Genomic DNA, 24,376 nt, shown 5'->3' with positions numbered 1-24,376 from the left:
ACAAGCACAGGGCACAGCATTGTGTCCAGACGTTGGAGTATCTCCYGTGAGGGAGATTTCACAACCTCTCTCGGGTAACCTGTACCAGTGCTCAGTCACCTGCACAGTAAAGTTCTTCCTCGTGTTCAGGTGGAACTTCCTGTTCCATCAGTTTGTACCCATTGCCTCTCGTCCTATTGCTCGGCACCACTGAGAAAAGTGGAGCTCCGTCCTCTTGACACGCGCATTTTAGATATTTATACAGCGTTCACAACAGTTTTCTGGAGAAAGAGACTCTGCCTACTCTGAGCAGCAGCCCCCGACGGCCCGCGGCTCCAGCTCGGCCCCCGCGCTCTTCCTGAGCCCGCCCCCCAGCGCTGCCGCACACCGCCCCCACACGGGGCCCTCTTGGCGCCCGAGCMGCACCGCGCTGGGTGGAGCCGCCACGGCCCCGCCCGCCCCACCCCCGCGTTCCTCGCGGGCGCAGCGGGTGCCGAGCGCCGCCGCCCCGGCCGCTCTCGCCCCGCCTCGCCGCTCACGGTAAGCGGGAGCGCGCAGGGGCRGCTGCGAACGGGGTGGGGCGGCGCGGCGGAGCCTCCTTTGTGCGGCTGCGCCGGAGCGCTGAGGCCGGGACCGCGGGCTGGTCGGCGGCGGCAGCAGCGGTGGCTGTGCGCGTGTGCGGCGGCGGCGGCCCAGCCAGGAGCGGCGGGCGGGCGGGCGGCGGCGTGGGACGCTGAGGGTGAGGCCCGGGGAGGATGCGGGGCGAGGGGCGCGGACGGAGCTCGCAGGGGCACCGAGGGAAGAACGGAGGAAGGGAGAGCCCGCGGCGGCGGTGCCGCTGCCCCGCAGTGGGGCGGGCGGCTCGCTGGCCCCTCCCCTGCGGCGGGGCGGGGGAGCCGTGCGGGCGGGCGGGCCGCGGTGCCCGGCGCCCCCGGGGGGCTGCGCGGGACCCGCTGAGCCGCGCTCTGGCCGCGCTCTGGCAGTGCCGGAGTTGGCATGACCTGGGGGAAGAGGAGAGCTCGAGAGGTCTCAATATTCCGAAATGCMAGCGGGAATTTAATTTATTTTAACTGATCTCACGTATTTCCTCATTCAGCCCGTTGAGCATGGCAGTCCCTGCCGTCCCTTGAGAGCTGGTGTCACCCTGACGCCCCGTCGGGGAGTGAGCCTGGCTGGGACGAAGGGACCCCCGGGCTGCTGTTCAAAAGCCTTTTGATCCTCCCCTTTGTTTTTGTTAATTCCCGATGTCCAGGGGGTCTTCTCTCCCCGGGTCTTTTGTTTGAAGCTTCCGTAGCGGCTGTGATTAAGCTGCTCAGAGCCTGCCGAGCTCTCAGCTGTCTCTTGCGAGAACTCCATCAGTGTGATGGAAGTTCAGCATTGCTGATACCTCCTAGGCAGGCTGACCGGGAAAGCGTGGAAGTCCTCAGGCTGCCCGCGTGTTGGGAGGTTGCGAAAGCGCAGAACTAGTTCGAAATAACTGGTCCGTGGAGTTCAAAACTTACATACCAGTCTGAAGTCTGAAGTTGCTTAGCTTCCGTGCTGCAATTTTGATACTGCTTTTTGAGGAAGAAATCAGGGAAATAAGCCCTTTTTCACAAATTTCTCGAAATACGCTTCATATGAATAACATATGAATGTTAGACTTGCTTGTAGTCAGTTTTACAGCAACCTGTTTTTAATTCCTGTTGCAGAGCAGTAGGAGGACATATAAAAGAACAAAAAAAAATTGTATTCTCTGCAAGGGAGGACTTTATGCTTCCAATTTTATTTCTAATTTGAGAGTAGACTCTTTWGTATGGCTCTCTACAGCTGATGTTTCGGTGTCCTTAATCTTTGAGGTTTCACAGCTTACAAGCTACTTGTAAAGAAATTATGAATAAGAAAACCTTTTTCTTATAGTTTTTTTTAGTAAGGGTTTTTCTGTTGGTCCATGTCACAGTAGTGTTTAAATAAAATGATAGTTCATATTCCTTTGTCACCTGACTCTTGAAAAGAAAAAGAAAAATCATTCCCATGAAGCATTTTCTCAAGCTTGTGCAAATATATGGTGTTTCTGACAGGAATATAAAGGTGCAGCATCATGGTTATGAAAGCTACAGTAGAAGATGATGATTCAGGTTGGGAACTCGGTATGCCTGACAAGATGGAAAAGAGTAATACCAGCTGGATAGATATAACCCAAGATTTTGAAGAAGCTTGTAGAGGTGAGTTACAGYCTTTTCATTCTGAGAAAACTTGGAATCCTTTGGAGGCCTATGCAAAGTTCTTTGAGTTCTTCTGATCAATACTTTGTCTCAGATTGAAGCTTCACATGAATGAGCTACATTGATTCTGTTGTTAGCTATGAGGTTGGAATTGTCATGAACCACTTCACTTCGCTTCCTTGTCCAGATTACATAAATATRTTTTCAGTTGAAGTTTTTTTCATCTTAYGCGTTTTCATACCTGCTTTTTTTCCTTTGCAATGATTTTTTCTTGTCTCTTCTGCCAAGTGGAAATGTTGTTTATGCATGCAGAGTCAATACTGTTTCTTTCCTGTATATTTTTGGATCTCTAGGGTCCAGTAATTCATTTAGTTCATCAGTACATCATTTTTCATCTTTGAAACAAGTCTTGAGTTTCTGAAATGATGTACTGCATCTCAGTAATGGGGAATCAGTTGCTTCCATTTACCAGTGCCTTTATTATTGTTAGATGCTATTGCTAGTGTACAGTTTTTTCAACTGATTTTAAGATGACGTTAGRGAAAAATAAAAATGCAAAAACTGCAGTTTACCACACACAATTTTACATATTGATAAACACAATTTCTATATGTCATCAAATAATTCTCTGTATTACTTACATCTGCATACCCATCATATATATCTAAAGATTACTTTAAAAGTAATGAGGAAAAGCAAGCTTTTCARTAATCTCCCCTGGAAAAGATTAAGATATCTGAATAAAGGGGCAGAGGAAACAGCTTTGTGCCATCCTATTCAGATGCTGCTGTTCCACAGAATAATCACAGAATGATTTTGGTTAGAAGGGACTTTAAAGGCCATCTCTTTACAACTCTTCTGCCATGAGCAGGGACGCCTTTCCCCAGACTGTGTTGCTCAAAGCCCCATCAAGCCTGGTCTTCAGCATTGCCAGGTATGGGCCATCCACTGCTTCTGTGGGTGACCTTTTTGAGCGACTCACTATTCTCACTGTAAAGATTTTCTTTCTAATACCTAATCTAAATCTCTCTTTTAGTTTAAGAGTATTTCCYCTTGTTCTGTCAGTGCATGCCCCAGTAAAAAGTACCTCTTAGCTCTTTTCTAGCCTTCGTTTATGAACTGAAAGGCTGCTAAATGGTTTCCCTAGACTTTTTCCTCTCCAGGCGGAAGAGCCCCAMCTCTTTCAGCCCTGTCTTCATAGGAAAGTGTGCCAGCCTTCCCTTCATTTTTGTTACCCTCATCTGGACTCACTCCATCAGGTCCATATAGTTTGGTGCTGGGGATCCCAGAGCTGGGTGCAGTGTTCCAGGTGGGGCCTCATCAGAGCAGAGCAGTGAGGCACAATCCCCTCTGTTGACCTGTTGGCCTCACTGCTTTGGATGCAGCCCAGGATATCAGCTGTTTGGGCTGTGAGTGTACTGTGTGCTTAGTAATGCTAAAACTTTTTAACTGTTAGCGTAACAAAGAAGGATGGGGCATTCTATGAAACACTGGGATTTTTTTAGTCTTTCAGTCTTGAAAGTGCTTTGTAAATAAAWGCAAATGAAGGTGGAATAGTGTCATGGGTTGATGCAGGCCAGAGGCCAGGCACTTGCCAAAGCTGCTCACTTGCCCCTCTCCACAGGTGGACAGAGGAGATAAAATTTAACCAAGTTTCATGTATGACAAGACTGTCTGGAGAAGCTGTACTAGTAGGATGATTGTAATTATTTTGTCTTGTTCCTTTCTAGAACTGAAATTAGGAGAACTGCTTCATGACAAGCTGTAAGTATGCATGTGGGATGATTGTACCTTTTAAATAGAATTACTACAAACATGTTGATGTTACATAAAGTATTTGAAGTGTATGGAATATCACAGATCCTCAACAGTATGTRTATGTTGCACATATATGAATGCTAAACATACCTGATTATCTAAGTATAACATTACATTTTCCATTTGATTGAAATTATATTTCAGAAGTTTATAGCACATCTGTGGCAATTTCATTACCGAACTATTTTATGTTTCTATGAAAAAATGTCAGAAAGACTGTAAACTTGGTTGCCTCAAATGTCACTATCAAGTTTTTGATAAACAAGCCATATGCTTTAATGTAACTTAAATATCGTGCTGAAGGAGAAAGTGTGAACCAATTGAAAGTATATTTCAAAGAAAAGTACTCAAAGACTTGCTGAATTTATTAAAGGATTATGAATTTAAAGAATTTAAATATTTTAAATATTAAATTCTTTAGCCAGAAAAAGGTGTTCACTTGAGTGAAGGAAAGTGTGCTTATTTGAAACTAATAGCCCAGAAAAMAGAAATACACTATTAAATGAAAACCTGCTTAAAAGCATGTGCAAGGATGTCACCAGCTAGTTACTTAGCAGAATTAAAGCAGAATTTGAGGTGTAGTTTTATAAATAAGAGCACTTCAGAGCAAATACACTTTTTAGAATTTAAATGTACCACATGCAATAAACCTTTTGTATTATAAAGACTGTTGCAGGAGTTCTGATGAATGTTGTGATAAAGTGAGGCAGTCTGTCTCCTCTTTTATAGGCAAGTCTTTTGCTGTGGCTCTTCTGCAAACTTTTATGCCTTGACTACAAGTGATAGGTTGTTACATGAAGGGTTTTCTTGTATCAGTATTCTGCTTTCAAATGAATGGGCATTCAATATGCCCAATTTTTWAAAAGCTGGTATATTCATTATTTATTAGTCTATGTCATTTGTGTTATTAGTTTGTGGAAGATATACCTTGGTTTTTTGGGTATGGTGTAATAACAGTTTATTAATATCAGTTTATTATTTTATGTGATCTTTCAAAAGATCCTATGTAATGTATATAAACAAATGTGCAAAGATGCAGTAATGGGATATTGAGCTGGGAAGGAGTGTTCTTCATTTTTAAAGAAATAGTTTTCTTTTACACTTGGCTGTCTCTCTTTGTACTAACTTGTTGAGATATTCTTAACTTCATGAAAACCATTTCTGAAGATTAGTACTAATGTTCATATGCCTTATTGTCTGTGGTCAGAACACGGTGTACTTGGTTTTTCATCCTATGCTCTTTCYCATTTGTTCATGAAGATTACTTTGTATAAAATAATTACATTCAGCACCTTTTKTTAATTTGTGTTCTTAGTTTTGGTCTTTTTGAAGCCATGTCTGCCATTGAAATGATGGATCCCAAGATGGATGCTGGTATGATTGGAAACCAAGTTAACAGAAAGGTTCTTAACTTTGAGCAAGCCATTAAGGTTCGTTTGAATTTCCTGGTTTTGCTTACACTGTTTTGTAAAAATACGCAGTTTTGCCAAACGACAGTTGAACACGATTCAGYATAATTAATGTTTTCAATCTTCACTTGAAATTTGTATTTTTCTCTTTATTCTGGATAGTTCAGTAACAAATAGCTTATGATGTTTACCTGTTTGTTACCTGCATTATCACATTTATGCTAACTCTTCCAGTGAAAAGTACTGTGGAATTATTGGGTATTAATATTTCAAGTAAATGTATWACCAAAATAGTTTTGGAAGTCTCTCTGTACTTCTTAAAAATGTGCCTTTTATATTAAGATATATTCATTAGCCTCTATTTAATCTGAAAACCAACTTCCTTAAAAGAAGATGGAAATTAACACTATGATTCCTCGAGTTTATTAGCATTGAACAGAAGCTGGAAAATTCACCAACAGGAAAGATTAACTTTTGATTTATGATCAAGATAAATTGGTGGGGAGGCTTTGAAAGACTTTCTGTTATTTTGGGAAAAAATAATGTACTKATAGGGAAAAGTGTTCTTTTATGGTGAACTTCATTTTGAATGGAGCCAAACAACTCAGTAAAACACTGGCTAAGTGATGTAGAATGTATGCTTTAAATTGTATTGATTGGGCAAATTAAATTATCAGAGTAAAGTTGGGGTCTTTTTGGTGTTGAATCTTTAAGGCAGTAAAACACTACAAGTATTTCCAGTTTAAAAAGCAGTCTTCAAAGAATTGGTCCTGCATATTATTCCTTGTTCAAGCTTTATTATGATTATACTGTTTTATGATTTTAGTTTTGACAGTTCACTGTTCTTAAAACTGTTTTTGGATAGTCATAGGTCAGAATTGTGACTAGCATTGTCTTTGGGTAGTTTTATGTTTGCTCAGTTTTCAGCTGATGAGAAGGCAAAGTTTTTAAGAATTTGAGATATGTTGTGAGGCTGATAAGTATAGCTGTTGGTGTACAAATATTCTGAAATGCTAAACAAATTTTCATTTCCCTTTTGCTTGTACAAATAAATTGTATTTTGTCTGTATGCATCCATAGTATTTAGGGTTTTGGTTGTTTTGTGTTTTTTTTTTCTAAGGATGGCACCATTAAAATAAAGGATCTCACTTCACCAGAGCTGGTAGGAATAATGGATACATGTTTTTGTTGTTTGGTAAGCATTCTTCTGTTCTTTAGGTTAGATGGTTTTTCTTTCAAAATACAATTCTTTCATGTAGCTTAAGAAAAAAGAAGAAAAAAACTAGCAGAACTCAAAAAAAGATTCACCAAGCAGAAAATATACATATAGTATTTAAATTTCTATTGTGTTGTCTATTATAAAAGGCTGAATTTTGATTTTTAATATTTTTACTATAAGAAATARGGAAGATAGCTGGTAGCACCTGAAAACCTTTAAAAGCTTTTATAGTTTCTTGTTTTATAAATGTATGTTATCTGATTGCCTGCTGTGTATTGATTTTTGACTGTGTTGGAAGCTGAGTGTGCAGTAACTGATAGTGCTCTGTTGCTCCTTTATGTACGACCAGAATTTACTGAGCTTACAGAGGCATTTTGAAGAAAGAAAATAAATCCATTTAGAAAAACATAAGTTAAATGTCATGTGAAACATAAGTTAACAAATGTCAGTTAAACATAAGTTAAATAACTTGTTAATTACAATTTTTTTCTGGGTATRTGCTTTAATTTCCTCAGTAAATGATACTAATCTTTAAAGTTAATCTTTAAAGTTACATCAATAACATTTTTTAAACATTTCCAATCAGTTTTATCAGAAAGACATGTAAAGATCATTGTATAGAGAGAGGGGATTGTGACAAGAAGCCCTACATTTTAAGAGAGAACATGAAGAATATTTGTGAATTGTCTCATAGTCATTTGTATTTTCCATTCACTATGTATGCAGAGAAAGCTTATAAATGTGAAGGTCTCTTAACATAATGTCATGTCTAAATCACAGGGATTAGACTTGAACTTTATAGAAGAAGTTTATTCAACATGAGAATTCCAGGCTTGCAACAACTTCACTTGCCCTTTTTTGGTATGTGAAAGGTTGCCATGATAAGGAGCTTCTTAATGAATCCTTGAAACACAATAAAATGGAAAAAGAACAGATCTATAAAAATGAGGAGTTGGCTGTCATGAGTAAAACATTTAATTTTCTTTTCTCTAGATAACATGGCTGGAAGGACATTCCTTGGCACAGACAGTATTCACTTGTCTTTATATTCATAATCCAGACTTCATAGAAGATCCTGCAATGAAGGCTTTTGCTCTTGGAATCCTAAAAATTTGTGATATTGCCAGAGAAAAGGTTAATAAAGCAGCTGTTTTTGAGGAGGTATGTGTTTCGCATCTCCTGTGTTCCTGTCTCCTATGAGGATAAATATGCAACGTTATATGATAGTGCAAATAAAACAATRTATTAATGACATTCATTAATGTTTGAGGCTGCTGTAGGAGTAGCAATTTACCRTCCTGAAAGTATTACTTTTGATAAGTAATGAGACTTGATACCTATGAAAATGCAGTTTTCCTCAATTAAGGTGTTTCATACTCTCTTCTGTGTTTTCCTTGAATGCTGGAGCCACATAAGTATCTTACTCAAGAAGCAATGCAAGTCTTGTGGCTAACCTTTTGAAATAAGTTTCAGTTATGGTTTTCTTCCGGTTTAATTTTTTTTTTTTTTCCCGTAAGATACTCATGATTATCTTCTGTCTAAAATGTCCATCTGTCAGTGGGATCAGAGTCTAGTTTTCTGTGCTCAGAGCAATCTTTGTTTCCTCTGTGCTTGGTTAAGTCACTCTTGCTGACTATATCTAAGATGGAGTAAATATGATTTTACAGCTGTAGTTCTTAGAACATTTTGGTAGGGTGTCACTTGATGAAAATATGAAGGGCATGTTGGTATTAAGGATTTGTGCAAAAAATAATTGCCGTACAATGGATTTGGGTGGGAAAGTCAYTCAGTGTATTCATTCTGAGTGTATTCAGTTGTGTAGAATACATTTGGACCTTTACACTTGATGGAATTACACAAAAGCACGCCCCTTGCACGCCCCCAACGACTCGCCCAAAAAAGAAGAAACAGCAAAAAGAACCAAAATCTAATAAGAAAACAACTCCCCAAAAGTCCAAAACAAAACTAAAACTCCAATCTGAAAATGTAACTACAGATTTTATATTTCTCTATATATCAATTCCTTGATTTTTTTTGTTTTAGGAAGATTTTCAGTCAATGACTTATGGATTTAAAATGGCCAACAGTGTGACTGATCTTAGAGTTACAGGTACAGTTTGTGCTTTCTTTGTGTCTCTCCAGCAGCCTCTTTCTCTTTTGAGCATGTGATTACTTTCAGTCACATCTAATGAATTACTAGGATTCTCAGCTGTTAAGTTTTTTTTATTAGTCTTGTGGAAATTGCTAACTTGGTAAAAAGAGAGATAAAATTATTTTTCCTTATAAAAAAGGTTCAGTTGTTGTGTTAAGTGCCTGAGAAAGAGAAGAAGTGTTTTCAGATGTGCCAACAAAGTGACTAGGCATAAGCTCATCATGGTATAGATACAGACCACTGGAAAGTGCATTGCTTGAGTTCTGCTTTTTCGCCTCACAATTTGTTGTCCTCTAAAGTGGTTGGTTTAGAAAAAAAGTCAATATAGTAATTCTACAGCTATAAATACAGATGTTATTAGGTACATACGTAAGTAYGTATGTTAATCCTTCTATACCTTTTCTTTTAATACATACTTGAACTTTACATGAATTTATTTTTGAAACATTTGTGAATACTTTAGCTTTGGATCAGTTAGTCTATATTCTGATTTTTGATCATTGCAAGACATCCCCACCATTCCTCGCAAGAATATTTTTTGTCTGGTCTTTGACTAATGGGTATGTAAAGCACTTTTGATTKTCCCAAAAAGATCTTCTTCTCCTCTGAGTGCTGTAGGTGTGTCTAGGAATGTTTCTCAGCTTTTAATCATGCTGTGATTTTTTTCCAGGTATGCTGAAAGATGTAGAAGATGACATGCAAAGACGAGTGAAGGTATTGTTTTCTTGTTTATCTTGTCAGCTATGTGTCAGGTGTATTTAATATAATTTTGGGGAAGGGAGTTGGATTATGAAAAATGAAGGAGTTTTGTGTCATTATAGTCATTATAGTTTGAAGAACTGACACAATGGTTTCTTTAACATGCTTTTAGTTTGCCTTCTAGCTAAAGATAGTGAAATCTTCAGACTTTTTTCTTTAGTAGTTGCTTCACTAGTAGTAGGTGGAATTACAGTATAGAAGATAACACTGCTGGGATACAGAAAGTACATATTTAATTTCAGGGGTTTAGGCAGATATACTATATACTGTTAAAGAAGTTACTTAATTTTCTTTACCATATCTTACAATGAACAGTAAAATGTTCCTGCACTTTCCTTGCCTATTTGCAGAATTTACTGAGATATATCAGTACTGTAGGAGGGTCATTCAAGTACCTGGATTATGTATTAAGAMATTTTTAATTTTAAAACTGATTTGGAGTTATTTAGATGGATGTTTTAGAGAAGGCAAAGGTATTTTATTAGTAGCTTCCCTTTACAATTTTTAGTAAATTGTTTGACATTTCTTTACCTTGTAGAGCACTCGAAGTCGACAAGGAGAAGAGAGAGATCCGGAAGTTGAACTTGAAGTAATAAACYGTTTGCTTTTTTTCCTGGATTTCATGGATGTAATTGGGAGATTTAAATAGGGTAWAGCCCCACCCGTGCTATAAAAAGTAGCTGGGAGAGTGTGATCACCCAGGAGTATGGTGGAGAGCTGGCAAACAGAGCAGGACACACCAGTCAGGGCATGCTGAGGCACTTTGGGTGTTTATGCAGGGAGGGCCAGTCTTGTGGGAGTTTGGGCACAATATAAGAAAACATTGAGGCTTTAAAGAGTGTCCAATGGAAGATGGTGAAGGGCCTTGAGGGGAAGGCCTGTGAGGAGCAGCTGAGATCACTTGATCTGGAGGAGACTGAGGACAGACCTCACTGCAGTTAAAACTTCCTCATGAGGGAATGAGGATGAGCAGGCACTGATCTATTGTGACCAGTAACAGAACCCAAGGGAATGGCCTGAAGTTATTTCAGAGGAGGTTTAGCTTGGATATTAGGAAGAGGTTCTTCCCCAGAGGGTGGCTGGGCACTGGAACAGGCTCCCCAGGGAAGTGGTCACAGCACCAAAACTTTCCAAGTTCAGGAATCATTTGGACAGCTCTCAGGCACACGGTGTAACTCCTGGTGTGATCCTGTGCAGGGCAGGAGTTGGGTGATCATTGTGGGTCTCTTCCAACGCMGGATGTTTTATAATTCTGTGATCTAATACCTATTACTTAATAATCAGCGGTATAACTTTATTACAGCATCAGCAGTGTTTAGCTGTGTTCAGCAGAGTCAAGTTTACCCGGGTTCTACTAACTGTCCTAATAGCATTTACAAAAAAAGAGGTACGTTCATTTGGCATGTCTGTGTTTGCATTGTGGTCCTGTGAAATACTCATTTTTCATTCTTTAAGATCCAGCAATTACTGTGTAGATTCAGGAGATTTGAATTGATGTGGATGGAGCAAAAGCTTTGAATAAAGCCTTACAGTGGCATATACTCAGTTTTTGTTGAAAGTAGGGAACACTGGGAAGGCTAGTAGCTGACATTATTATGGCCTTGCAGAAAGACAGAATATCCATTACAAAACATGTAAAAATATTTACAGATTTCTAATTACTCTTTTCACACATATGAGCAAATGTTTTCTTTTTTGAGTTTACTCCCATCCTTTGGAGTTACCTGACACTGGATAGTCTTTTGTCCATATCAAAAGAAATGCTAGCTTTTCATTCCATGTGATACTGAATTTGTTGCTAGACATCTTTGGTCTGAGATGAGTTATTTAATAGCATTCCATACAATTTGCCTGTTTGTTGAATGTAAGATTTCCTAATTGTGAGAAGGGAAGGAACTTAAAGTTTTAAGGCAAAGGAATAGAATGACATGTCCCCCTGGAGTAGACTCTCATGTAGTGTATACAAGACTTTCAGTTGTAATTATCATTAAGCTTTACACAGCAAAATATATAGTGTTGAATTTATGTAATACATAAAATACAAGGCATTGCACAAAAATGTTGGGTTAGGTTTTTTCAGAACTGGTTGTGTAAGAACATCAGAATCCTAATGCCCTTCTTTTTTCTTATACTTACATTAATTATATAGTCAGAATATATTGGTTCATAATGTTAATAGTTGTTTCCTGCTTGTCAGACAAGTGCAGTTGCAGAAGCTCAGAAACTWATGACTCAAGCAGCTGACTTGCTTTCTGCCATACACAATTCACTGCATCATGGTATGCAGGCACAAAATGATACCACTAAAGGAGGTATGTATCAAATTACATTTTTTCCATTCTTGGATATGATCCCTTTATAAATGTATTTAAAAAAAGTTGCAATCATTATTTACTTTGCACTAAAAGACTCATTATTCCAGTCATTATTACTGATTTGCATTGTTTGATTTTAATTTTATTTTACCAAGTGGTAGTTCTCCTGAAAGCAATAGGCATTTCAAAGCCAGAGCACTTTGGGTTAGGTGCGTTTCATCAGCATGTATGTAATTTTAAAATAGGGAACAGCGCTTCACTGTTTGTACAGGTCTACGTTGAAGTATTGAGGACTGGTGTTTTTTTTAAATAGTAGTCATTGTCTTAGTTGGGTTATTGGAGTCTCAGGAAGTTATCTGTCACTTTAAAGAATTCATTTTGGCTGATTGAATAATTGGTATTGTACTTGCAACTTTGAAGTGTGGTCTGAAAACACAGCTTATATGCATCTTCTCTCTCTCCCCCCTCCTCCTTTAGATCATCCTATTATGATGGGGTTTGAGCCACTTGTTAATCAGAGACTGTTGCCACCAACTTTCCCTCGATATGCAAAAATTATTAAACGGGAAGAAATGGTCAATTATTTTTCCAAACTAATAGACCGAATAAAAACTGTATGTGAAGTAGTCAACCTAACTAATTTGCACTGTATACTGGTAAGCATGAATATTTCTTACTTATTGCCAAAAATAAGATCAGAAAATGTCATTTGCGAAAAAATCATTCCATATGGAGATGCTCATGCTCATTGGAGAAAAAACTGAGGACTATGTATGTGTTTGGTGTTTCTCACTGCTATGTACAATTTCAGTTTATTGTCCTTCCTGATACTTAATATTTTTCTTCTTTTGACAAAGCTTTCTTCTCTCATACCTCCCACTTTTCCCATAATCTGTGACATAATTATGCATGTTAGTGGCAACGGCCAGCCAAGTTTCCTTTTGAAAAGTCCGGTCTACAGAATCAGAACATAATTCTTTGCTGTATGCCCGGTGTTTTCAGGTTCATTAAGCAGTATTCTGCACATGTGCATGTAACAAAAGAGAGCATTAAATACACTTTCRTTTAAGCATGCAGTTCCCTAAATAGGCATTCAGCACCTGCTTGTATTCTTTCATGAAAAACTGGTGTTACTCTTAGTTACTGCCTACATTTATTGGAAGACACTTAAATGCTTGAAATATTTTTTAATGTCCATGCATTCACTGACTGATAAGAAACACAGTTACATTTGTCAATTAATGAAAGCAGTGTTTGCATGAAGCACATGGTACCAGTWAAGCTTTGCCTGGCTTTCAATTTTTTTTAAATCAATTCTGTTTTGTTCAATATCGGGTTTAGTTAYATCATTATCTTAACAATCTCATTGTATTGTTTGTTCTGTACTATCATCATGTTTCTAGTTGTTGCACTTGAAAATTTAGAAGCCTTTTTGTTAAGTTACAATTGCAGAAAACCTTCATAATTTTTTTTTCTGTTCAAACTATTCATGGTCATTTTCTTACAAGTTGTATGATGCTATGCTATGTTTGTGTATGTCTTTAAACAAAATGTAGGTGTATTTACACAGTTGTATAGGTGTGTTCAGAAAACATGCAAATGTGCGTGTGTGCGTGTGCGTGCATGTTTGTGTGTGTAAAAATGATTTAGTGTATACTTACGCATACACAGATTGGCATATTAACCTGAAATATCTTTTTTTTCTTTTCCTAAATTTACATTAGGACTTTTTCTGTGAGTTTAGTGAGCAATCTCCATGTGTTCTTTCAAGATCCCTGTTACAGGCAAGTCCTAATTATATCTATGAATAAAATACTTCTGCATTCATTATAAATTCCTGTTTTTGTTTTAAGTATTGTAATAATGTGTATTTAATGATATTTAAGTGGTAARAATTTTTCTGGTGATAAGTAAGTATTAGTTATTATGGAAGAAATTCTTGACTGTGAGGATGATGAGGCATTGGAATAGGTTGTCCAGAGTTGTGTGGGAGAAATTGTAGATGCTCCACCAAGTGTTCAAAGCTTGGGAGGTGTCCCTGCSCATGRCAGGRGGGGTGGAAACTAGATGATCCTTAAGGCCATTCCAATGCAAACCATTCTGTGATTCTGTATATTAAGGCTTATGTTCTGATTTAATTTTAAAAATAATTTTTTAATAGTGTTGCTTTATCATTTGAGTATGTGCTAATTAAAACAGAAGGTGTTGATTCTTCTGCCATAAAGCTGTGCCTGTACACACATTTTTATTCTGTTCTCTGCATGCTGTGCCAGTCTCGAGCTGGTGTTTGTATTCCTCTCCCTGTTTAGACAGAATTTATGTATAGACTGCTTCTATTGCGACTACAGTAAAACTGATGGTTAATACAGAAAAGACTATTTCTTCTCACTGCTTCTCTTGCCTTGAAAGTGCAGTGTACATTCATTAACTCTGAGTAAATAATTCCTTCTAGAAGTTTTTGATTTTAGTAGGGTGCCCCTGGGGGCCAGAAATTCTTTACATTTGATTCCTATTAAACCATATGTAGAGCCAATGGAGTATAACTATTGACAAGTAAAATGTGTTCATACCATGTTCTGACTTTCCACTACATGTGTTAGTGTAATCCCTTTGGGTGCCTAACAGCAGAGCTTTTTCTCCAGCTGCTGAAAAACCATGTAAGAAAGGGATGCAGCACATATGGAGTACAGTTAATTTAAACTAGTATCAGACATGACTGATGTAAGCAGTAGTATCCATAGGGATTGAAAAACATTGTCAGTAGTCTGGAGATTTTGTCTTATCTGCCTCCAGAGAAGGCACATATTTTATGCTACTCTTCAGAAATATTATTCAGTTATCATCCTCAAAGTCCAAGAAATAAAATAATTTTGCATGCATTGCCTTAAACAAGTAATAGAATTGTATTTAGTGTCCTGGGAATACCACAGAAGTGTCAGATCTCAACATTTCTGAATCTTTAACTTTGGACCTAGTTTTGAATCATTTTAATGCATAAAGTAATCTTACAGATTTCTTATATATAATAGGTACTGCCAGAGCTTTCTATTAGTAATTCTAGAGCGTTAGTTTTAACTTAAAATAYGTTTCTAAAAACATAACTTTATTTTTAGACAACTTTTCTAGTAGATAACAAGAAGGTGTTTGGCACTCACCTCATGCAAGACATGGTAAAAGATGCCTTAAGGTCTTTCGTCAGTCCTCCAGTACTTTCTCCAAAGTAAGTGGATCTTGAGTTTACTTGCATGTGTTTACATGTCTGATGAAAAATGTTTCTGCTTACAAGAGCAATGACACATGTACGAAAACCATATATTTTGTATTTAGTGCTCGTATATAAAGGAGTCAGTTGCTGGTGCTGCAGTCATGTTTTTTTCTCGTGCTACGGAGACTGGTGGCATTTATAAAGAATATGTATGTATATGGATATTTTCCTTTTAGGTGTTGTCTTTATAATAATCACCAGGCGAAGGACTACATTGATTCCTTTGTCACACATTGCGTTCGGGTAAGTGTGCATTCCAATTACAGCATGTTTGTGTRCTTGGCAGATTGGCATACATTTGAAAATGAGACCAGTTATTTTAGATACCTGGCATAAAGAGAAGATTGAAGTTGGCCGTCTTAAATTGGTAGTGCTTTTTTAAAAAGCTGGTATAATTATTATTGTTTTTTTCCTGCTTCCAGATTTTTTATTTGAAGTTCCACTTCTAAAGAAATTGGTACCTATTACCTATTTACAGGGTAGTTTCATGTAACAAAACAAATGCACAGCACTAATAAAAGCAAAAATATTTTTATATTCTCTCCAATTTCAATTTTTTAAGTTATTTTAAAAGATTCAGTTATTGAATGTGGCATGGTGAAAATCTTAAGAAAATCATTTAATTATKTAGTTTGGAAAAGACTTCTAAACTCATCAAGTCCAAACTAGCACTCCAAATCCACCACTCAACCATGACCCCAAGTACCATCTTTTAAGTACTTCCAGAGATGGTGACTCAACCACTTTTCTGGGAAGCTAGTTCCAATGCTTAACAAAGTTCTTTGTGAAGAATTTTTTTTTTAATATTCAATCTATGCCTTCCCTGGCACAACTTGAGACCTCTTTCCTCGTGTTCTGTCTCTTGCTGCTGCTGAGAAGAGACAACCTGCACTGGGKGCACCTCCTTTCAGGCAGTTTTAAGAGTGATAAGGTCTCCCCTGAGCYTCCTTTTCTTCAGACTGAACACCCCCAGCTCCCCCAGATGCTCCTCACAGGCCTTGTGCTCCAGACCCTTCCCCAACTCCATTGCCCTGCACTGAACGTGCTCCAGSTCCTCAGTGTCTTTCTTGCAGTGGGGGCTGCAAGAAGGGAACACAGGATTTGAGGTCTGACTTCACCAGTGCTGAGTACAGAGGAATAGTCACTGCCCTGGTCTAGCTGGACACACTGGTTCTAATACAAGCCAGGATGCCATTGGTCACMTTAGCCACCTGGGCACATGGATTTAGGCATAAGAAATATCCTTTGTTCTGGTGACATTTCCTGATGGATCAATAGCTCACTCAATCTTGACATTAACTTGTGCACAGAGAAATTGGCTCTTGCATCACTCCAGAATGCTTGCTTTCCTGCTAACTTGCACTTTGTAGGGAGTGTTAAGGAATCCCCTCTTAATATACATGGGATATACAAATATACAAATAGACATATCATGGGATATACAAATATACAAATAGACATCATAGTTCTGTAGTTTCAAAGTTGCCTTGATAACTTAAAATTACATTTTGATTTTTCAGCCATTCTGTAGTCTGATTCAAATCCATGGACACAACAGAGCTCGTCAGAGAGACAAACTGGGTCACATTCTTGAGGAATTTGCCACACTACAGGATGAGGTAATGTCTTGGGCAGCAGGCTAGCAAATGTTCTTTCCAGGCATATTACTGATAGAGTGAAGCATGTATTAGATTCTAAATTAATGAAGCAAAATCCTTTAGGACTTCTAAATTTTAGCCCAAGAAATGGTTAGGATGCATCCACAAACTTCGTGTTAGATGTATTGAAGAAAAACATACAACATCTTTTAAGAACCTTAAAAGTTCTGAAGAAGACTTCAGAAAACCTGCTGTGATATATTTTAATGGTAACTGCACAGCTTTTAGTCTCTACCCTGCTTGTGATTATTAGTCTGCAACATGTAACCAGGGGGAGATAGATAACGCCTGTTTACAAGACACCTTTGAAAATTCAGCCTTGTACTTAGGTGTGATGTAAACTGTAAAATTTTATAAGGTTAAAAAGAAAGTTAAAAATAATCTCTAAAATATGTGCTCTGATTTTGGACATCTCTTAAGAATAGGGAGGGAGAGATGAGAAAAAGTAGATATTTTCTCATGCTGGAAATAATGTTTCTTCAGCAGTGACAGTCATATAATAGTAAAATATTTCTCAAGATGTACATTGCAGGGAGAACAATTGAGGAACTTGGAGGGAGGTTTTGTGTGCTCCAGCTTTTTTCAAGGTGGTTTGATTGAGTTTTTTCTTGTATGGTAACTGAGGCACTGGTTTGTTTTTTTTTCATTTTGTCGCAGGTTATATGGATTGTTCTGTTCAGGATTACTGACGATATTCCAAGTTCTCATCTTCAATACAATCTGCTTCTTAAGACCAATTTGTCTTAGCAGTATTTTAGTTACTCTGGTGGAACACAGTGACTTTCATGCATATTAAACTTACAAATTTATTTTTTCAATGCAGCTAGGTTTTTTAAAAAAAGAGAATTAATTATTTCCAATATAGAAAAATGAACAATAGTGTGTAGTGGGTTCTGAGTTTCAGTGTTCCTGACTGCTAATGATCTATATACAAATACATTTAAAAATTACAAATTTTACCCATCTAATGTTCTTGCTGTATTACTGTATAGAGTATTTTTATTCTGTGCAGCAGAATTTACTTACGTGTCTTTCCAGTTTTATGACAGTTCTAGACTTATTTCTGTCTTGTAATCTGGAACATGAATGTACTGACTCAGTTTGTTAGGATTCTGCTAAGATTTTATTTCTGGCTTGGGATGGTGTTTCAGTCAAATATTTTTCCTCTTCTGTCTGTTACATTAAGGTCTTTTTATTTTTTTTCCAACAGGCAGAGAAAGTAGATGCAGCGCTTCATAGTATGTTACTGAAGCAGGAACCACAAAGGCAACATTTGGCCTGCTTGGGCACCTGGGTCCTGTATCATAACCTTCGTATTATGATACAGTATCTTCTCAGTGGCTTTGAGTTGGAACTTTACAGTATGCATGAATATTACTACATCTACTGGTAAGAAGATGCTTTATTGACAGCTGTTCATGGAGGGACACTCCCAGAGAGCTATAATTAGAAATATTTGAAGGAGGGACTTGAAATATGATTTTATAATTTCAAACTTGCTCAGTACTGTGGTTTACCTATCTACCAGTGGAGAAAAAAAATCATTGAAGACTGAAGACTTGGACTTAGTGAAGACTGGTTTTTTTTCTTTCCTGAAATAGTAAATCACATTCTGTTTAGTTTATTGGCACGAAGCCTTGTATTGATAATGAATGAAAAATGTGCTAATTTTGGTAGACAAGAGCATGCAGGAGAAAAGCAATTTGCTTTATTCTTTTCTAGTTTTGTCATAACAAGATTGATKATCTTGTATTCCTCTTGTATCTCTAGTATTCTGGAAAAGTTCTGCAAAGTTTTAAATTATAAGTGTAATCTGAAAGTTGACTAGCTAAAATTAATTTCTTTAGAGTATATTTGAAGAGATATCTTCTGCCTTTAGTGAAAATGATTGCATTATATGGAGACAGAATACTTTCGTTTTTCCACTTCCATTCACATTAATCATTTTCCAAAGTTAATAGCTTGGGCCAAAAGATAAACGTGGAAGTTATTGGGTTTTTTTGGGAAGCTACCAAGAGACTTCTATGTAAGTTGTAAGCTTTCTTAGTGACAGATGAGAGCAATTCAAATGACACAAACTTCAGTGTATTTCATTGTGTTTCTGTGTTGTTTCAATAGCATGTTAAGTGAGAAAATTAACATTACAGAAGATGGCAGTATTCTTTAAGTAAAACCTCAATAGGAAATGCCAACTTTTGTGTAAGACAGTGGGTTTTTTACCTGTCCATATTTCACTTTACCATTTTAGTAAAATCACTCTAAGCTGTAATTGTCATGTCAACTGCTTTTTTACTTTAGTGAAGAACAAAACCAAGCCATTCCTGTGAGGTAATGTGTAAATGAAACTCAGTTTTCTCAGTAGTTTTTCTTCTGAGTTATACCTTTTTATAAACTATTACTACATTTTCATTGTGCTCCAAGTCTGTAATTCTTTTTCTGTTCTTTTTCCCTTGTTCTTTTTGAAGTTAATCAGGTTATTTATGGGACTAGTTTCCACGTTCGAAGAAATTGTTCTTAAAGATGTCTGAATAACTTTGAAATAATTGAATGTGGATTTGTGTCTGTGGGCTTCACCCCTTTATGTAGTAATTCACAGCTTTTTAATGCTTGAAAAAGCCAGTAGTAATCTTGTTTATCAGAATAATAAATCATAGAAAAGTATCTTTAAAAAAATTTCATAGAGAAGGAAGGGTTCTAGAAAAATGTGATCTTACGTGATTTTGAAATATGAAGCTTAGACTACACTTAGTAAATGTGTTAGAAAGTTGGATACCTTAAGCTGTTTGTGGTTGAATCGGAACAAGAACATAGACTGATGTGTTGATTCCAGCCATGCAAAAGAAAGAGTTTAACTGCCCATGAACATTGTCCTTTACATCCTGGAGTAAGTGCCTTGGCGCTTGGCAGGGATGCACACAGCATGAGTGCATGGTGCACTGCAGCCTGTAATAGCTCTGTGCTGTTTCCATGCAGGTATCTCTCAGAGTTCCTCTATGCCTGGCTGATGTCAACGCTGAGCCGTGCCGATAGCTCTCAAATGGCAGAGGAGAGGATCATGGAGGAACAACAGAAAGGCCGTAGTAGTAAGAAAACAAAGAAAAAGAAGAAAGGTACCTAGGTGTAGAGTGTTAAGATTCTTTTTTTTTCCTTTTCATGCAGCCATGTAGAATTAAAATCCAGAATTTACAGCGCCAACACTAATACGGGTAGGAAAAATAAAGTTTATGAAGGCCGAATGTAAAACTTTTCAAAATTTCCAATTTAGCTAGTCAGTTACTTACTTTCAAATAAAGCTTTCAGAAAAACACAAACTCGTTTATATTCACAGTTTCATCAGTTGTGTTATGTGTTGGACCTTCTCACAGTCTGTCATTTCTGCAGAATTAGGCTTTTAGTGAATGTAAGTAGACCCAAACACTAGACTTTGAGCATATTTCTGTAACTTCTTTTTGGCTTTAGAAGTTCTTAAAGCATATTTCCTAATTTTACATTGGTGAGTTTCCTTGCCACCTTTTCAAGGGGAAGAACAATTGGATATGAATAGCTCAGGATCATATCAATTAAGTTCCCTTGTCTCTAGAAGTTTAGCAAATTACTAATGTACTGAAGATGCCAAGTGTTGGACAGTTTGGCAGTAGTTAAATCCTGGACGCTAAAGGGAAACTTAAAGGAATGCTATCAGGATTATTAGGGTATCAGGATTATTATCAGCCTTAAGTCAAAAAAAATCCCTGAAGCAAACAGACCTCTTATCTACAGTTGAGTATGAGGCTGTTGCTCAGTGTCACAGCATCATTGACTAGTTTATTTCATTGAGAGCAGCATGTTGTTCATGTGACTAGTGTGTCTTGAGGTATTTTATGTGACAGGGAGCCGGGTGAGCAGAAATGCGTATCTAGGCTTTGTGTACTTCAGTTATTTAAAAATATTAGTGAGAGCTAGGTCAGTTTGTGGAAATTTGGAAGAACTCTTTTGGTTTGAAATTACTACATGTACTTACATTGAATTAAAAATACTTTTATGTAAAATTTGCAGTTCGCCCTCTCAGCAGAGAGATCACCATGAGTCAAGCATATCAAAATATGTGTGCTGGGATGTACAAGGTAACTAATTTATGTTCTATTTGTTTTTAGTTTGTTTTTTTTTTTTTTTTTGTAATAGGGATCATGGATACATTGCATGCCTTCTTTCTTTATAGTGAGTCTGGAAATTAAGTTCAAGTTAATAATTTTATATGGCAAATTCTATAGTTTTTCTATCCTTCCAGTTACAGCTAAATCCTAACTTTGAACTTCCTTACAGCAAAATATGACATAAAGCTAGTATTTTATCCTTTTCTTTCAGACAATGATTGCATTTGACATGGATGGCAAAGTAAGAAAACCTAAGTTTGAACTGGATAGTGAACAAGTTCGATATGAGCACAGATTTGCTCCATTCAACAGTGTTATAACACCACCCCCAGTGCATTACCTGCAATTTAAAGTGAGTAATCTTAACGTGTGGTGCTGCCTATGCTTTTACAGAATTCATTTACTCACCTGCTTTAGACAGCATTGTCATTGTAAAAAGAGCCATTAATGTCTCAAAGTTCACACTGAAACTGTCAAAATGGCAAGGACTTCTAGCTTTAGTTGTGTGCAAGGAAGATGTATTGCATTGAATTAATAAACTTCAATGCTTAAATGTTTAAAAATTGGTCCAGTGTGGCAGTTTGAGATTATTCTGTTGGTTTATATTAATCTCTTGGAAGCCTATTAACAACTTTCTTGGCTGTGGGTAATTACAGCAGCATGTTTTTATTAGTGCAGCAAGCAAATGGGAAAACAAAAAAGTAGATTTTTGAGTGGTGTTTGGAAGGGACCAGTGGAGGCTTGTTATTATAAATCACATTACCTGTATCTTTGTCTAGCCAAGTCTGAAACAAATCAAGGTTGGAGATTTTCCAASTTCTTTGATAAAATCTGATCCAGTTACTTTTCTTTGTCTATTAAGTTTTTGGGTAACCGGCTGGGGGCTGCACTACTCTTTTTTCCTAATACCCAGTCTGAATTACCAAGCCACAAGTGTGGCCTCTTATGTTACATTGTTTGCCATTATTAACAAGGAGCCTTTATCTTCTGACACCTTTGTAACTGTCTTTCAAGTAGTTGCAGACTRCTATTAAAATTACCCATTAGCATCCTCAAAGTCCAGGTCCACTGACTGCTCCTTGTGGTTCATAGCTCTAGGACCCCAACCATTTGCACATCTCAGCATCTTGGTAGAACTGAGTGGATCCAGACCTGTGTGCAGTATTTCAGATAATATAATACAAATACTGAAGGATAACATTCCTTCATCTACTGGCCATTCTGCTGCTTTACTCCCACATGAGGCCTGTCTGATTTGTAGTAAGAGCACCTTGTTGGCTTGTGTTCAGCTAGGTTTGCAGTACCCCTGCTGCTCACCCAGCTGGTTTTTATTCTCTACTTACTTGTGGGGTTAGTCTGAACTGAAAGAGCGCTATTTTCTATGCCAGTCACTCTCCCCAGTTTAATGTTATGAACTGTTGTAGTGGAAATTAAGAAGTTATCATGGTTTCCTCCTTGTCATTAAAGGGGTTTTGTTTTTTTTTTTAATCCCTAATCAAAAACAGAGAAGCTGGAAGAATCAAAATTATATAAAATGAAGTTTTGAACAGTTTCAGCATCTGACTTGCTGTAACTTTGAGTAAATAATATACTTACTCTTACCTATTTTTTTCCTGTAATTTCATACCCTGTTGAATAGCACTGTTAAAGCAAAGAATGGCAATTTGTTCAAATTCGTGACTTTTATAAAAATGATGAGAATTTCATTGTGTTTTGTGGCATTGTAGTAGGTTGAACACTGTGTTGCTGCTTGCACTTTGCCATTTTAAATAAACGTTTTCAACTTCACTTTCGATTCTTAAAATCAGTATTTAGTTGGTGTAACTCTTGACTCTAGTAAGTTGTTTGCATTTAAGGTGATAAAATTTCCTGGCAATTGTAAGGTTGTTTTTTGGTTTGTTTTTTTTTAATATGTATTTATGTGTTTCTGTAACACACCAGGAAATGTCTGATTTAAATAAGTATAGTCCACCTCCTCAATCATCAGATCTCTACATGGCAGCTAGCAAGCACTACCAGCAAGCTAAAATGATTCTTGAGAATATTCCGAATCCAGACAATGAGGTAAGACTAAAATACTAGAAAAGGAGTATTTGCTTGAAAGAGAGTGTTTGTTTTCATCTGGATGTGCTTGAGATGCAGAATGTACTTCATCAAAATGCTGAGCAAAGCTGAGTGCTTTGATTAACGAGTAGACAGGAGAGTAATGTTCAAGAATTGTTAAACCTGTGGTTTCTATGGTCTGTGAATTTTTATTAAAGTGACTCTTAAAATAAATGCACCTTTCATTAAATGAAATTAATCCAGCTGCTGTACTTAGAAGAAAATCCAAAAAAGTCTGATCTCTGTTAAACTGATCCTGCATGAGAACTGCTGTATTGCTAATAGTATGTCGACATTAGAGTATTATCTTCAAAATAATTTTGAAGTCAAATGCTTTCACTTGAAGACTTCTTGCTGTTTTCTGTTTAGGTCAATCGAATTTTAAAAGTTGCAAAACCCAATATTGTGGTCATGAAGCTGCTGGCAGGAGGCCACAAGAAAGACTCTAAGGTAAGGAAATGCCAGCTTCATTGAACATAAAATGTTGTAATACATACATTAAGGTTGGATTCAATGATCAGAAGATTTTCCAGCCTGAATGGTCCTGTAATTCTGTGTAAAACCACCTCAGATCTCTTAAGAGCCAAATAAACAGCTTCTAAGCCATAGTTATTCTAAGAACAGGAAAAGTAACTTAATTTATTTTTCCCCCTGGAAATGGTTCTAGTTATCTAAATATGAAAAACTCTAATATATAAATGTTTTGAAAAAAAAAGTTGAGAAATGGGTGTGGGACAGCATAATATGGGTATTCTTCAGTAGGGGGAAAAAGCAAGTGTATGAGCAGCTTGTGTGAACAAAATCATGAGTGTGATGGCTGCCACAATTAGCAGATGCCAAGAGGACTATTTTGGTTTCAATCTGTTGCTGTAAAATTTTTTGACCTGCAGACAGAAAATTCTCATTATTAGTTATAAATGCAAAGATGTTTAATATTTTAAATCTTTTCTTTTTAGGTTCCTCCAGAATTTGACTTCTCTCCTCATAAGTACTTCCCAGTTGTGAAGCTTGTTTGAAGAACAAGGTTTTTATTAGGATAACTGAAGAATATCTGTGTAGCAGATACCAGCTCTAGGACGGAATATCTAGTGCTGCACTCAGACTACGAGGGACCTTCAGGATAAAAGTACTGTTACGTGGAATATCTGTAGTCTGCTGCCTTTATGTGATTTGAATGACAACTGCTGTTTTAAAGTGGTTTGTATAAAGTTTWATGGATATTATGCGTGAAGCTGATTTTAATCAATTGTATTATTAAGGAATGTTTTCCCTTAGTTGATTTTATTACAGATTTTGATCATAAATAATTTTTATTAATGTATTCTCAGAAAGTGGTGGGTTAGGAACTGAATAAAAATCATG

General features: G+C 37.2%; 1 protein-coding gene across 2 annotated transcripts; it reads left to right on the top strand.

Moving 5' to 3' along the window:
- Positions 1-452: 452 nt before the first annotated feature.
- Positions 453-24,376, top strand: NAA35 (N-alpha-acetyltransferase 35, NatC auxiliary subunit). Of its 2 annotated transcripts, none has more exons than XM_057370001.1 (23): positions 453-519; positions 2,040-2,183; positions 3,914-3,947; positions 5,317-5,431; positions 6,531-6,605; positions 7,623-7,790; positions 8,673-8,739; positions 9,452-9,495; positions 10,079-10,129; positions 10,844-10,927; positions 11,738-11,852; positions 12,333-12,511; positions 13,580-13,639; positions 14,969-15,075; positions 15,297-15,363; positions 16,641-16,739; positions 17,989-18,167; positions 19,752-19,888; positions 20,814-20,881; positions 21,123-21,263; positions 22,853-22,975; positions 23,384-23,464; positions 23,971-24,376. In XM_057370001.1, the coding sequence occupies exons 2-23, from the start codon at positions 2,060-2,062 to the stop codon at positions 24,028-24,030; spliced, it is 2,178 nt and encodes a 725-aa protein (XP_057225984.1). In that variant the 5' UTR covers positions 453-519; positions 2,040-2,059; the 3' UTR covers positions 24,031-24,376. The 2 variants fall into 2 exon arrangements, with proteins under 2 accessions (XP_057225984.1, XP_057225983.1); XM_057370000.1 differs by lacking the exon at positions 453-519 and adding an exon at positions 619-718 and having other exon boundaries at positions 23,971-24,375.

The sequence above is a fragment of the Malurus melanocephalus genome, unplaced genomic scaffold (genome assembly GCF_030028575.1).
Source record: "Malurus melanocephalus ecotype Western Australia unplaced genomic scaffold, MMel_1.1 scaffold_117, whole genome shotgun sequence".
Taxonomy (NCBI): domain Eukaryota; kingdom Metazoa; phylum Chordata; class Aves; order Passeriformes; family Maluridae; genus Malurus; species Malurus melanocephalus.
Note: the sequence above shows the minus strand (reverse complement) of the source record. Positions and strands in the feature narration are given on the sequence as shown.